This window comes from Rhinoderma darwinii, chromosome 9 (genome assembly GCF_050947455.1).
Source record: "Rhinoderma darwinii isolate aRhiDar2 chromosome 9, aRhiDar2.hap1, whole genome shotgun sequence".
In the NCBI taxonomy this organism is placed as follows: domain Eukaryota; kingdom Metazoa; phylum Chordata; class Amphibia; order Anura; family Rhinodermatidae; genus Rhinoderma; species Rhinoderma darwinii.
In genome coordinates, this window is record NC_134695.1 from 63,416,073 (window position 1) to 63,430,604 (window position 14,532).

Genomic DNA, 14,532 nt, shown 5'->3' on the forward strand with positions numbered 1-14,532 from the left:
TTGTTGTTGTGAGATTATATACTATAAGAGTGTATTTATCTGTTAGTGCCCATATATTCCTGTCCGTCATACGAATACCCCATTGGAGCTCACAATCTAGTTTCTCTAGGTCAAGTATAAACGCAGACCAGGACCAATTTCATGGGAGGTCCGTTGACCAGACATAATGTTTGTTATGTAGAAGGAAACCTCAAGGGTTAAGGGGAGAATTTCCACTCCATGGAGATGGTATCCTGGTTTGTGGTTTGGAAAATTCTTGTTTTTCTCCAGAGGCTGAGAACCAATACAGCGCTAAGGGCCTGTTCTCATCAGCGTTCGGTTCCGTTCATGGGTTCCGCTAGATCTTTCCATTGGAGGAACCCATCAATGGAAAGGCAAACGCAAACCATAGCTTCCGTTTGCATTGACCATTCGTTAGTCGCCTAGGCTATTGATTCAGTAAAAAAAACGGTAATCTTATGTAATGGAGACAAACCATTAGCAACGGAAGCGTTACGATTGAAATCAATGGTAATGCAAACGGAAGCTATGGTTTCCGTTTGGCTTTCCGTTCGTGTATTCCCGCGATGGAAAGGTCTAACGGAAGCCTCGCGCTGATGTGAACCAAGCCTTAGAAAGGTGTAGAACTTTTCTTTATACGATGATTAAGCTTTATTTACTTAAAACCAGAAGGCATTTATGGTGTATTCACACGGTGCGGCTGAAAAACGCCTGCATTTTTACCACAATTTGCAAAATGACATCAAATTGCTGTAAAAACGCATGCGTTTTTTTCAGTGCGATTTTTCTTTTAAAAAATGTTCAAAATGTGATAAAACGCAGTATTCGGTGTGGATTTTACCTACCGAATTACCTGCGTTTTATCTTTCGCTTTTGATGCAGATTTTCTGCACCAAATTCCGCCATGTGTGCATGTAGCCTTAGGCCGGGTACCCACGTAGCGTAAACACTGGAATTTCCGCAACGGAATTCTGTGCGAAAATTCTGCAGCATTTAGAGTACCAGCAAAGTGGATGATTTACAAAGCCTCATGCCCACGCAGCATAAATGTTAATAAATTGACCTGCAGTGCAAAATTTAATTCCGCAGCATGTCTATTTATGCTGCGTTTTTGTTGATTTCTCTTTTGCGGGTTTTCCCCATTGAATTCAATGGGGGTGCGAAACCCGCAACGGACAGCAAAAATCGCAACTCAAGTGAAAAATAAAATAAATAAAAATTAAATAAAATCATACTTACCCAGAAGTCCCCACTTCTTCCTGCAGTCAGGCCCCCTGGGATGACGTTTCATCCCATGTGACCGCTGCAGCCTATCACCGGCTGCAGCGGTCACATGGCCTGCAACGTAATCTTAGGAGGCCGGACTACGCACAGAAGAGAGGGAGGAGGTAGGTATAAACGTTTTGTTTTTTTCAGCACTGCTTTCCGCAGCAGAAATTCCTCCCGAAGAACGGATGGAATGTGCTGCGGGTTCCAGGTTAAATATGCTGCACAGGTTTAACGCCGCGTATCCGACCCGTGGGAACCCGGCCTTCGACCCCCTGAAAACACTTAAGATTTTGCTGTAGAAATCCATACGGAGCAGAAACCACGTACAGACGAATGGAGCAGATTTTCAGTCGCAGAAATTTCTTCAAGAAAAACTTTAAACATAGAATAGATGTTGAAAACTGTAACTTTTGGTCATGATTCTTCTTCCATTGAACATGTGTTTTTAGTCGAGCAGGAGGGATAAGCGGCTGACAATCACCCTTGGTGACGATTATCTCCAGAGGAACCAAAAGGATCGAGAAGGAAAAATCTGTTGGCTTCTTGTTTACCCCGACAGGCCCTATAAACATTAGAATGATGGATGATTGAGATCGGTGGTTGTCACCCCATGCACGCGTGAACTGTTGCTATGCAACGGACCAAGCAAATTTCACCGTATATTTAGCTGCGCAGAAAAGACAGTGGAAAAGTTTTGGTCCACATGCACACGATGCTTATTATGTGCAGATTTGCACGCCAAATTCGCAGCGTAATACAGCCCCGGCAAAGTCAATGAGACCTCAATTTCATGTACATGTTGCAGAATTTCTCCTCACGTAAATTCACCTGCATTGCAAATTTATAAATCTGCACAATGTCCATGTATCTCGCGTTTTCATCTCAGAATTGTATTTGATAAGTTTATAAAAAAAAAAAAAAACAACAAAATCTTCAGCAATTAATCCGCATCTGTTTCCGCATCAAATTCTAAAATCCACGTCTATAATCGCATTTAAAAAATGCAATATTAAGTGCAGATTTTACGTACGGAATTACCTGCGTTTCTCTGCGGTTATGATTTTCTGCATCAAATTCCGCGTGCATGTTGCCTTGAAGTTTCTTAATGCCATTCTCAGTGTGACTGCGTGCGCTATTCATATTCCAGATGATTCACTTATTCCTTGGGTCGTATGTAAAGCGCGTGTCGTCTATTCATGGCTTGCACGTTACAGCCTGTGTGGTTTCTTACATACTCAAAGGAAAGGACTTTCTACACAGTTTTAATGATTTATTATAATATAAATGGCCATTTTTTGGGTCGGCAGACAATCCGGCGTTACAGCTTTTCCATTTATTTCCACCTCACATTTTTATTTTTTTTTTTTTTTTACTGCAGAAGAGAAAAAAAAAAAACTATCCATAGCCTTATGCATACGTCCCAACAATTGCATCCTAAATTGTGGCCCATTTTAGGACTCTCTCCCAGTCCATATTGAAGAGTTAGGCTGTGTTCACACTGAGTTTTTTTGCAGGAGGAAAATTCCTCCTGCAAAAACTGCTCCAGACGGTTTTTGCACAGTGGTTTGACAAAAACTCGTCAAAACACTCGTCGAGGCGTTTTTTTTCCCCGTTTCTGACTGATTGAAATGGGGTTTTGGAGGCGGGAACCGCCTCAAGATAGGTCATGCCGCTTTTTACCGCGACGCGGTTTTTCCGCTCGCGGTAAAAAACCTTGTCCGCCTCCCATTGAAATCAATGGGAGGCATTTTCGGGCGGTTTTTGACGAGTTTTGCGGAGCGGTTTCCGCGCCAAAAAAATTGTCAAAAAAACTACGTGTGAACAGGGCCTACATTAATGTAAAACCGGAAACAACCCTTTATTGTATTGGTGTTAGTTCTCCCACCTTCACCTTCTATACTAGCGATGTATTTATCATTTATTTATGGGGCTAATAAATGAATGTTCTGTTTCTCTTAAAGGAGTTTGCGGCACTCACTAAAGAGCTGAATATCTGCCGGGAGCAACTTCTGGAGCGAGAGGAAGAAATTGCAGAGTTAAAGGCCGAGAGGAACAATACTCGGGTAAGAAGTACATGTGCTCCGGTGCTACATGACCGAGGTTTCGGGGGAAAGAGCGCAAGGAATGGGCAGCACAGCCTCTTGGGCAATTTTTCCCCATTCAACGGCTGAACGACTTCCCCATTCACTCTTGGCTCGGCCGAGCATACATGTCTAGTCAATGGGGAGAGGGGAGTAAGTCGCTGCCAGACCCCTCTGAAACCCAACATGTCCGATCCTCCTTTTCTCCAACATCTGTAGGGACACCCCCATACACATTAGATGGTGGGCCGTTCCCGCCGATATTGCCACGTTTGGCTGACGTGCATCTAATGGGCATGGGCGGCTCTAGTTGTGGTTACAAGAAAATGTCCAATTTGCTACAGATTTTTGTTGTATTTACATATAATCTTTGCAGCTACTTCTAGAGCATTTGGAGTGTCTCGTCTCCCGACATGAGCGCTCTCTCAGAATGACCGTGGTGAAGAGACAGGCTCAGTCACCAGCCGGAGTCTCGAGTGAAGTTGAAGTTTTGAAAGCACTGAAGTCTCTATTTGAACATCACAAAGCTTTAGATGAAAAGGTAATGTGTGTGACTGATCCTGACAAGCCGCCCGCATGTGACTGGCGCTGGATAATACTTTAATGGGGCTGGAACTGGTTTCTGAGAGCAGCGCGTTTCGGTTCCCTTATTGTGACGCTTTTGTTTGGCTTAGTTCCTGAATCTCAAAGGGTTCTTTCGAGAAGAGATATTGCCATGACTTCGGTTTTATTACTGCATACATAAGATTAAAAGACTCTACACCGTTGTAACCAATTATTATTATTATTCCAACGCATCTAATCTGAAAAATTATGCAACTTTTTTTTTTTATTATTGTCATTTAAAATTTTCACTGTGCCAAACTGCACTTAATCAGACCTATGTTTCCATAGCAACATACTACAAATAAGATCTGTGTAGTCTGGTCCTCCAGTCATTGTCCTTTCCATCTGTCCCCTAATTCTTACAAACATACATCAGTAAGTAGAGGATAGATGGCAGTGCGGCTGGAAGATCAGTCTAAACAGAAAGCGTCTTCAAAAGTTGAGTTTCCCCTGCCCAATCTGTAAAAATCACTGCGGGATGTGGGAGCATGTAAAGAATTGCTATACAGTAATGGAGGCTGCAAACACGTTTTGTAGACTTTAGCGCAGACTAATACAATTACTTGTTTGGTAACGGAGTCATGGCGTCATGTGACCGCCGCCTGCATCACCGCGCCACCATTTACATGTTACAGATCGGGCGGGGGAAGCACAATTTAGACCCCATTTGCATCACCTTTTTGCCCTATGATTACTTACATAAACGCTAAATGTGTCAATAGGGCTAAATTAGCCCGGCGGAGGCCAAAGAGTGTACGTTTGGCCTCTATCAGATATAACTTTATAACTCGATATAACTTTAAAAAAAAAAAAATTTGGGTTATGGAATAGCATAGCAGACTACACCATTTCATACAACAATATTTTTTTTTATTTTTATAACGCACGGGAGCCTATGGGTGATGTATGGCATACATCACAGGCATCCGTTAAGCATCCAGAAGACCGATCAGTGGTGGGGTTGGTGCCACCCATACAATACTTTTGTAAATTGTTATTATAGCTATTACATTAAATGTTTACAACTGACCTGCGCCTCCGTTCTGTAATATAATCTTTTCAGGTGAGGGAGCGCTTACGAGTTGCGTTGGAAAGATGTAGCTTATTGGAAGAAGAGCTGGCAGTAATGCACAAAGAGGTGAGTTGGACTTTCCAATACGTCCGTTTTCAGTTCACTCTGTAAAACCGTGTACGCTTATGTTATAACCGCCATAAAAATGATTACGCTAATGCGCACCTGTCATCCGTTCAGCTCATGATCTCTCGAGAGCAGAACAATCAGAAGAAAATCTATAATGATGGGACTGGCGATCACGAGCAGGACAATGCACCCAACACTAATGGCAAGGTGAGGATGTGTAGCAGGACACCAATACTATGACGCTCCCAAGGCTAGTTTCTCCTCCTTCTTACTACTATTCCTCCTCCTTCTTACTTCTATTCCTCATCCTCCTTACTACTATTCCTCATCCTTCTTACTACTAGTCCTCCTCCTTCTTACTACTATTCCTCATCCTTCTTACTACTAGTCCTCCTCCTCCTTACTACTATTCCCCCTCCTTCTTACTACTATTCCTCATCCTCCTTACTACTATTCCCCCTCCTTCTTACTACTATTCCTCATCCTTCTTACTACTATTGCCCCTCCTCCTTACTACTATTCCTCATCCTTCTTACTACTAGTCCTCCTCCTTCTTACTACTATTCCCCCTCCTTCTTACTACTATTCCTCCTCCTTCTTACTACTATTCCTCATCCTTCTTACTACTATTCCTCCTCCTTCTTACTACTATTCCTCATCCTCCTTACTACTATTCCTCATCCTCCTTACTACTAGTCCTCCTCCTTCTTACTACTATTCCTCATCCTTCTTACTACTAGTCCTCCTCCTTCTTACTACTATTCCTCCTCCTTCTTACTACTATTCCCCCTCCTTCTTACTACTAGTCCTCCTCCTTCTTACTTCTATTCCTCATCCTCCTTACTACTATTCCTCATCCTTCTTACTACTAGTCCTCCTCCTTCTTACTACTAGTCCTCCTCCTTCTTACTACTATTCCTCATCCTTCTTACTACTATTCCCCCTCCTTCTTACTACTAGTCCTCCTCCTTCTTACTTCTATTCCTCATCCTCCTTACTACTATTCCTCATCCTCCTTACTACTAGTCCTCCTCCTCCTTACTACTATTCCCCCTCCTTCTTACTACTATTCCTCCTCCTTCTTACTACTATTCCCCCTCCTCCTTACTACTATTCCTCATCCTCCTTACTACTATTCCTCATCCTTCTTACTACTATTCCTCATCCTCCTTACTACTATTCCTCATCCTCCTTACTACTATTCCTCATCCTTCTTACTACTATTCCTCATCCTTCTTACTACTATTCCTCCTCCTTCTTACTACTATTCCTCATCCTCCTTACTACTATTCCTCATCCTCCTTACTACTATTCCCCCTCCTTCTTACTACTATTCCTCCTCCTTCTTACTACTAGTCCTCCTCCTTCTTACTACTATTCCTCATCCTTCTTACTACTAGTCCTCCTCCTTCTTACTACTATTCCCCCTCCTTCTTACTACTAGTCCTCCTCCTTCTTACTACTATTCCTCCTCCTTCTTACTACTAGTCCTCCTCCTTCTTACTACTAGTCCTCCTCCTTCTTACTACTATTCCTCCTCCTTCTTACTACTATTCCTCCTCCTTCTTACTACTATTCCTCCTCCTTCTTACTACTATTCCTCCTCCTTCTTACTACTATTCCTCCTCCTTCTTACTACTATTCCTCCTCCTTCTTACTACTATTCCTCCTCCTTCTTACTACTATTCCTCCTCCTTCTTACTTCTATTCCTCATCCTCCTTACTACTATTCCTCATCCTTCTTACTACTAGTCCTCCTCCTTCTTACTACTATTCCTCATCCTTCTTACTACTAGTCCTCCTCCTCCTTACTACTATTCCCCCTCCTTCTTACTACTATTCCTCATCCTTCTTACTACTATTGCCCCTCCTCCTTACTACTATTCCTCATCCTTCTTACTACTATTCCTCATCCTTCTTACTACTATTCCTCCTCCTTCTTACTACTATTCCTCATCCTCCTTACTACTATTCCTCATCCTCCTTACTACTATTCCCCCTCCTTCTTACTACTATTCCTCATCCTTCTTACTACTAGTCCTCCTCCTTCTTACTACTAGTCCTCCTCCTTCTTACTACTAGTCCTCCTCCTTCTTACTACTATTCCCCCTCCTTCTTACTACTAGTCCTCCTCCTTCTTACTTCTATTCCTCATCCTCCTTACTACTATTCCTCATCCTTCTTACTACTAGTCCTCCTCCTTCTTACTACTATTCCTCATCCTTCTTACTACTATTCCCCCTCCTTCTTACTACTAGTCCTCCTCCTTCTTACTTCTATTCCTCATCCTCCTTACTACTATTCCTCATCCTCCTTACTACTAGTCCTCCTCCTCCTTACTACTATTCCCCCTCCTTCTTACTACTATTCCTCCTCCTTCTTACTACTATTCCCCCTCCTCCTTACTACTATTCCTCATCCTCCTTACTACTATTCCTCATCCTTCTTACTACTATTCCTCATCCTCCTTACTACTATTCCTCATCCTCCTTACTACTATTCCTCCTCCTTCTTACTACTAGTCCTCCTCCTCCTTACTACTATTCCCCCTCCTTCTTACTACTATTCCTCCTCCTTCTTACTACTATTCCCCCTCCTCCTTACTACTATTCCTCATCCTCCTTACTACTATTCCTCATCCTTCTTACTACTATTCCTCATCCTCCTTACTACTATTCCTCATCCTCCTTACTACTATTCCCCCTCCTTCTTACTACTATTCCCCCTCCTTCTTACTACTATTCCTCCTCCTTCTTACTACTAGTCCTCCTCCTTCTTACTACTATTCCTCATCCTTCTTACTACTATTCCTCCTCCTTCTTACTACTATTCCTCATCCTTCTTACTACTAGTCCTCCTCCTTCTTACTACTATTCCCCCTCCTTCTTACTACTAGTCCTCCTCCTTCTTACTACTATTCCTCCTCCTTCTTACTACTATTCCCCCTCCTTCTTACTACTAGTCCTCCTCCTTCTTACTACTAGTCCTCCTCCTTCTTACTACAAGTCCTCCTCCTCCTTACTACTATTCCTCCTCCTCCTTACTACTATTCCTCCTCCTTCTTACTACTATTCCTCCTCCTTCTTACTACTATTCCTCCTCCTTCTTACTACTATTCCTCCTCCTTCTTACTACTATTCCTCCTCCTTCTTACTTCTATTCCTCCTCCTTCTTACTACTATTCCTCCTCCTTCTTACTACTATTCCTCATCCTCCTTACTACTATTCCTCCTCCTTCTTACTACTATTCCTCCTCCTTCTTACTACTATTCCTCCTCCTTCTTACTACTAGTACTCCTCCTTCTTACTACTAGTCCTCCTCCTTCTTACTACTACTAGTCCTCCTCCTTCTTACTACTAGTCCTCCTCCTTCTTACTACTAGTCCTCCTCCTTCTTACTACAAGTCCTCCTCCTCCTTACTACTATTCCTCCTCCTCCTTACTACTATTCCTCCTCCTTCTTACTACTATTCCTCCTCCTTCTTACTACTATTCCTCCTCCTTCTTACTACTATTCCTCCTCCTTCTTACTACTAGTCCTCCTCCTTCTTACTACTAGTCCTCCTCCTTCTTACTACTAGTCCTCCTCCTTCTTTCTTACTACTAGTCCTCCTCCTTCTTTCTTACTACTAGTCCTCCTCCTTCTTTCTTACTACTAGTCCTCCTCCTTCTTACTACTAGTCCTCCTCCTTCTTACTACTAGTCCTCCTCCTTCTTACTACTACTAGTCCTCCTCCTTCTTACTACTAGTCTTCCTCCTTCTTACTACTAGTCCTCCTCCTTCTTACTACTAGTCCTCCTCCTTCTTACTACTAGTCCTCCTCCTTCTTATTACTATTCCTCGTCCTTCTTACTACTATTCCTCATCCTTCTTACTACTATTCCTCATCCTTCTTACTACTAGTCCTCCTCCTTCTTACTTCTATTCCTCATCCTTCTTACTACTATTCCTCCTCCTTCTTACTACTATTCCTCATCCTTCTTACTACTATTCCCCCTCCTTCTTACTACTATTCCTCCTCCTTCTTACTACTATTCCTCATCCTTCTTACTACTAGTCCTCCTCCTTACTACTAGTCCTCCTCCTTCTTCTTACTACTATTCCTCCTCCTTCTTCTTACTACTATTCCTCCTCCTTCTTACTACTATTCCTCCTCCTTCTTACTACTATTCCTCCTCCTTCTTACTACTATTCCTCCTCCTTCTTACTACTATTCCTCCTCCTTCTTACTACTATTCCTCCTCCTTCTTACTTCTATTCCTCCTCCTTCTTACTACTATTCCTCCTCCTTCTTACTTCTATTCCTCCTCCTTCTTACTACTATTCCTCCTCCTTCTTACTTCTATTCCTCCTCCTTCTTACTACTATTCCTCCTCCTTCTTACTTCTATTCCTCCTCCTTCTTACTACTATTCCTCCTCCTTCTTACTTCTATTCCTCCTCCTTCTTACTACTATTCCTCCTCCTTCTTACTTCTATTCCTCCTCCTTCTTACTACTATTCCTCCTCCTTCTTACTACTATTCCTCATCCTCCTTACTACTATTCCTCCTCCTTCTTACTACTATTCCTCCTCCTTCTTACTACTATTCCTCCTCCTTCTTACTACTATTCCTCCTCCTTCTTACTACTAGTACTCCTCCTTCTTACTACTAGTCCTCCTCCTTCTTACTACTACTAGTCCTCCTCCTTCTTACTACTAGTCCTCCTCCTTCTTACTACTAGTCCTCCTCCTTCTTACTACAAGTCCTCCTCCTTCTTACTACTAGTCCTCCTCCTTCTTACTACAAGTCCTCCTCCTCCTTACTACTATTCCTCCTCCTCCTTACTACTATTCCTCCTCCTTCTTACTACTATTCCTCCTCCTTCTTACTACTATTCCTCCTCCTTCTTACTTCTATTCCTCCTCCTTCTTACTACTATTCCTCCTCCTTCTTACTTCTATTCCTCCTCCTTCTTACTACTATTCCTCCTCCTTCTTACTACTATTCCTCCTCCTCCTTACTACTATTCCTCCTCCTTCTTACTACTATTCCTCCTCCTTCTTACTACTAGTACTCCTCCTTCTTACTACTAGTCCTCCTCCTTCTTACTACTAGTCCTCCTCCTTCTTACTACTACTAGTCCTCCTCCTTCTTACTACTAGTCCTCCTCCTTCTTACTACTAGTCCTCCTCCTTCTTACTACTAGTCCTCCTCCTTCTTACTACAATTCCTCCTCCTCCTTACTACTATTCCTCCTCCTTCTTACTACTATTCCTCCTCCTTCTTACTACTATTCCTCCTCCTTCTTACTACTATTCCTCCTCCTTCTTACTACTATTCCTCCTCCTTCTTACTACTAGTCCTCCTCCTTCTTACTACTAGTCCTCCTCCTTCTTACTACTAGTCCTCCTCCTTCTTTCTTACTACTAGTCCTCCTCCTTCTTTCTTACTACTAGTCCTCCTCCTTCTTACTACTAGTCCTCCTCCTTCTTACTACTAGTCCTCCTCCTTCTTACTACTAGTCCTCCTCCTTCTTACTACTACTAGTCCTCCTCCTTCTTACTACTACTAGTCCTCCTCCTTCTTACTACTAGTCTTCCTCCTTCTTACTACTAGTCCTCCTCCTTCTTATTACTATTCCTTCTCTGCCATTTTTTTTAAATACTATTCTACCTCCTTCTTACTACTTTTCCTTCACCACCACCACCACCACCACTGTCTCCTTACTACTATTCTTTCTCCGCCTACTTTTCCTCCACCTCTCCAACTTCTGATATTCTTCCTCTGTCTTACTACTATTTCCCCTACTTACAACGATTCATCCCTTACTTTCCTCTCCGTTTTCTTCAGAATGCCTTGTAAATCTGTGCTACCATCAGGCAATTTTTTTAAATTGACCCTTTTTCCCCCACATTTCTTGTTTTCCTCCTCCACTATTTTTTTTTTCTACTCCGCTCACTTCTTACCACTATTCCACCTCTCCTTCCCCTGCTTACTTCTATTTCTTTTCTTTACTACTATTTCTCCTCCTACTTACAACTGTTCCTCTTACTACTTTTTTAGTTTTTTTTTCTTATAGTGGCAGGAATTACAGGCTGTTTTGATAACTTGAAAATGCGTACTAAAGTGGAGACTTGCTGCACACAGCAAGTATGACAGGGAAAATAAATAAAATAGGTTAAACAAAGAAACTCCATGAAGCTGGGAATGCATTGTTTGGTCTCGCAGCTCAACAGTCACAAAGCGTAATGTTTAAAAGCTGAATACTTGTGTGCCGCTTCCTCATTTAAAGGGAAAAATCCTATTTTTGTCACTGCATCTGGGAATTCCCAGTGCCATGCAGACTAAGCCAGTGGAAAATGTCTTATCTTAGACTAAAGCTGGCCATTAACTTTAGATAGCTATTGCCTAGTGCAGGGCCTAAGGGGGCGGAGCATGACACAAGCAGCTTGCTTTTGTACTCTTTGAATCTTTGTCATGCTCCGCCCTCTCAGGCCCTGCACTAGGCATAACACTGTGTATTATATCTTTTTTTTCTTGGAGTGTTCCTTTTAGATGCATCAGACAGAATATACATGGCCATCGTGAATTTATTACGGTCTTGAATAGTTGGTGGCGGTTTGGGGGCCTAAATACACCAGACAGGTTCCCTTTTTAACCACTGAAAGGTGAATTTAATAACATTGATTGTTTTGTTACAATGGTGCCTGTCCAGGGCTAAAAGAAAAATATTGGACTACAAGTGAACCGAAGTTGATATTTTGGAAGATTTGAAAATGGGCAAGTGTAAGGATCTGAGCGACTCTGACCAGCGCCAAATTGTGATGGCTAGAATACTGGGTCAGAGCCTCTCCAAAACAGCAGGTCTTGTGGGGTGTTCCTGGTATGCAGTGGTTAGTACCTACCAAAAGTGGATTCAAGGAAGGACGACCGGTGAACTAGCGACAGGGTCATGGTCGCTGACGGCTCATTGAGAGCTTGGGAAGCAAAGGCTAGCACGTCCTGTCCGATTCAACAGAAGAGCTACCCTAGCACAAATTGCTGAAAAACTTACCGCTGACTATGATGGAAAGGTGTCAGATTACGCAGAGCATCGCAGCTTGCTGTATATGGGGCTGTGCAGCCGCAGACCAGTCATCATGCCCATGCTGATCCTGTCTACTGCCGAAAGCGCCTACAATGGGCAAATGAACATTCGAACTGGAGCATGAAGCAATGGAAGAGGGTGGAATGATCTGATAAATCTCGTATTATTTTTTTTTCATCATGTGAACGGCCGGATGCATTTGCGTCGCTTACCTGGGGAAGAGATGGCACCAGGATGCATTATGGGAAGAAGAGGCGGAGGCAGCGTGATACACTCAGCAATGTTCTGCTGGGAAACCTCTGCTCCTGGCATTCATGTGGATGTTACTTTGATGTGCATCACTAGGGCTGGGCAATTAATCGAAATTCAGCGCAATTCATTTTCCTCTTGAAAATGTAGTTTTTAGCAATTATTTCCTCCCAGTTTAAACTGTATCTGCAGCTTCAGGAGGCCGATATACTTGAATCCAATGGTAGAGCAGGGAACCACCAGGTCCCTGCTCTACCATTCACTATGTATCGCTGGGCGCGAGGCAGTGACGTCATCCCGCCTGTCTGCGCCGACCAGAGGAGCAGCGGGATCTCCACCATTCGCCATTGGAACGAGGTTAGGTGAGCATGTATATTATTATTTTTATCAGGCACTATTGAGGGCAGCTATGGGGGACTTTATACTATGTGGGATGCATATATGGGGCAGCAATAGGGGCATTATACTGCATGGAGGGCAACTATAGGGGCATTATACTGTGGGGGCAATTATAAGGGCATTATACTGCATGGAGGGCAACTATAGGGGCATTATACTGTGGGGGCAGTTATAGGGGCAGTATACTGTGGGGGCAGTTATAGGGGCATTATACAGTGGGGACAGTTATAGGGGCATTATACTGTGTGGGGGCTGCTATGGGGCATTATAGTGTGTGGAGGCAGTTATAGGGGCATTATAGTGTGTGGAGGCAGTTATAGGGGCATTATAGTGTGTGGAGGCAGTTATAGGGGCATTATAGTGTGTGGAGGCAGTTATAGGGGCATTATAATGTGTGGAGGCAGTTATAGGGGCATTATAGTGTGTGGAGGCAGTTATAGGGGCATTATAGTGTGTGGAGGCAGTTATAGGGGCATTATAATGTGTGGAGGCAGTTATAGGGGCATTATAATGTGTGGAGGCAGTTATAGGGGCATTATATGGTGTGTCGGGCATGTTTTATATACAGTAGTATAGGGCAGGCTCAGGGGATAAATACTAAATGGCGTGGCAAGGCAAAAAGGGGTGTGGCCTAAATAATAGTTTAATAATCGTAATTGAGGTTACATGTTCAATTAATGGTCATTTTTATTTAGGTCATAATTGCCCAGCCCTACGTGTCACCTACCTAAACATCACTGCAGACAAGTACTCCCTTCATGGTAACCGTTTTCCCTGATGGCAGTGCCCTGTTTCAGCAGGATAATGCCCCCGCCACACCGCAAACATTGTTCAGGAACGGACTGAGGAACATGACCACGAGTTCAAGGTGTAGACTTGTCCTCCAAATTCCCCAGATCTCAATGCGATCGATCATCTGTGGGATGTGCTGGAAAAACAAGTCCGATCCGCGGAGGCCGCACCTCACAACTTAAAGGATCTGCTGGTAACGTCTTGGTGCCAGATACCACAGGAACCTTCAGAGGTCTAGTGGAGTCCATGCCCTGACCGGTCACGGCTGTTTTGGGTGCTCGAAGGGGAACACAATATTAGGCAGGTGGTTTTAATGTTCTGGCTGATCGGTGTATATATCCTGAGTTGGCTATACAGTTTTTATGTACAGTCCTTTTTTTTCTTGTTCATGCATTTGTCAGGTCCCTTGAATTTGTGTATCCATCTATAATATCTACATGCAAAACTTTGCGATATGTTTTACAGCATGTGGTCCTCTTTTTATTGTCCGTATGTAGATTTGTATCCCCGCACTGTTCACATGGGCTTATCATGTGCTGTTCACTATTACTATAAAACGACAGACTGTCTTCTGACTTGTGATGATTTGATTTAATTTTCATATATTCCTAATGAGATCAGTTGAGTTCCTGCAGGCAAACGCCATATTAATTCTGCTTTTTATGACAGAGATTATCGGACGGCTCTTTAAATCACGATGAGGACCTGTCTAAAGTAATGGAGCTGCAGGATGTCATTGAGAAGCAGTCCAAGGAGCAGAGTCAGATGAAGGAACGCCTGGCCATCCTGTCTAACCGGGTTACAGAGCTGGAGGAAGATTTGGACACGGCAAGGAAAGATCTCATTAAATCTGAGGAGATGAACACTAAGCTGCAACGTGATGTACGAGAGGTGAGGAGAGACGGGTGCAATGTGATGGGTTTGA

General features: G+C 43.1%; 1 protein-coding gene across 13 annotated transcripts in view; it reads left to right on the plus strand.

Annotated features, from left to right (window-relative positions):
• The window catches only part of PPFIA1 (PPFI scaffold protein A1), a 95,329-nt gene that overhangs the window by 23,975 nt on the left and 56,822 nt on the right, over nucleotides 1-14,532 (plus strand). For all 13 annotated transcript variants that reach the window (XM_075837963.1, XM_075837965.1, XM_075837967.1 and 10 more), the window contains exons 3-7: nucleotides 3,231-3,332; nucleotides 3,727-3,891; nucleotides 5,020-5,094; nucleotides 5,209-5,304; nucleotides 14,277-14,498. In XM_075837963.1, coding sequence (XP_075694078.1) covers nucleotides 3,231-3,332; nucleotides 3,727-3,891; nucleotides 5,020-5,094; nucleotides 5,209-5,304; nucleotides 14,277-14,498 — 660 coding nt within the window. The remainder of the gene's footprint in view (nucleotides 1-3,230; nucleotides 3,333-3,726; nucleotides 3,892-5,019; nucleotides 5,095-5,208; nucleotides 5,305-14,276; nucleotides 14,499-14,532) is intronic.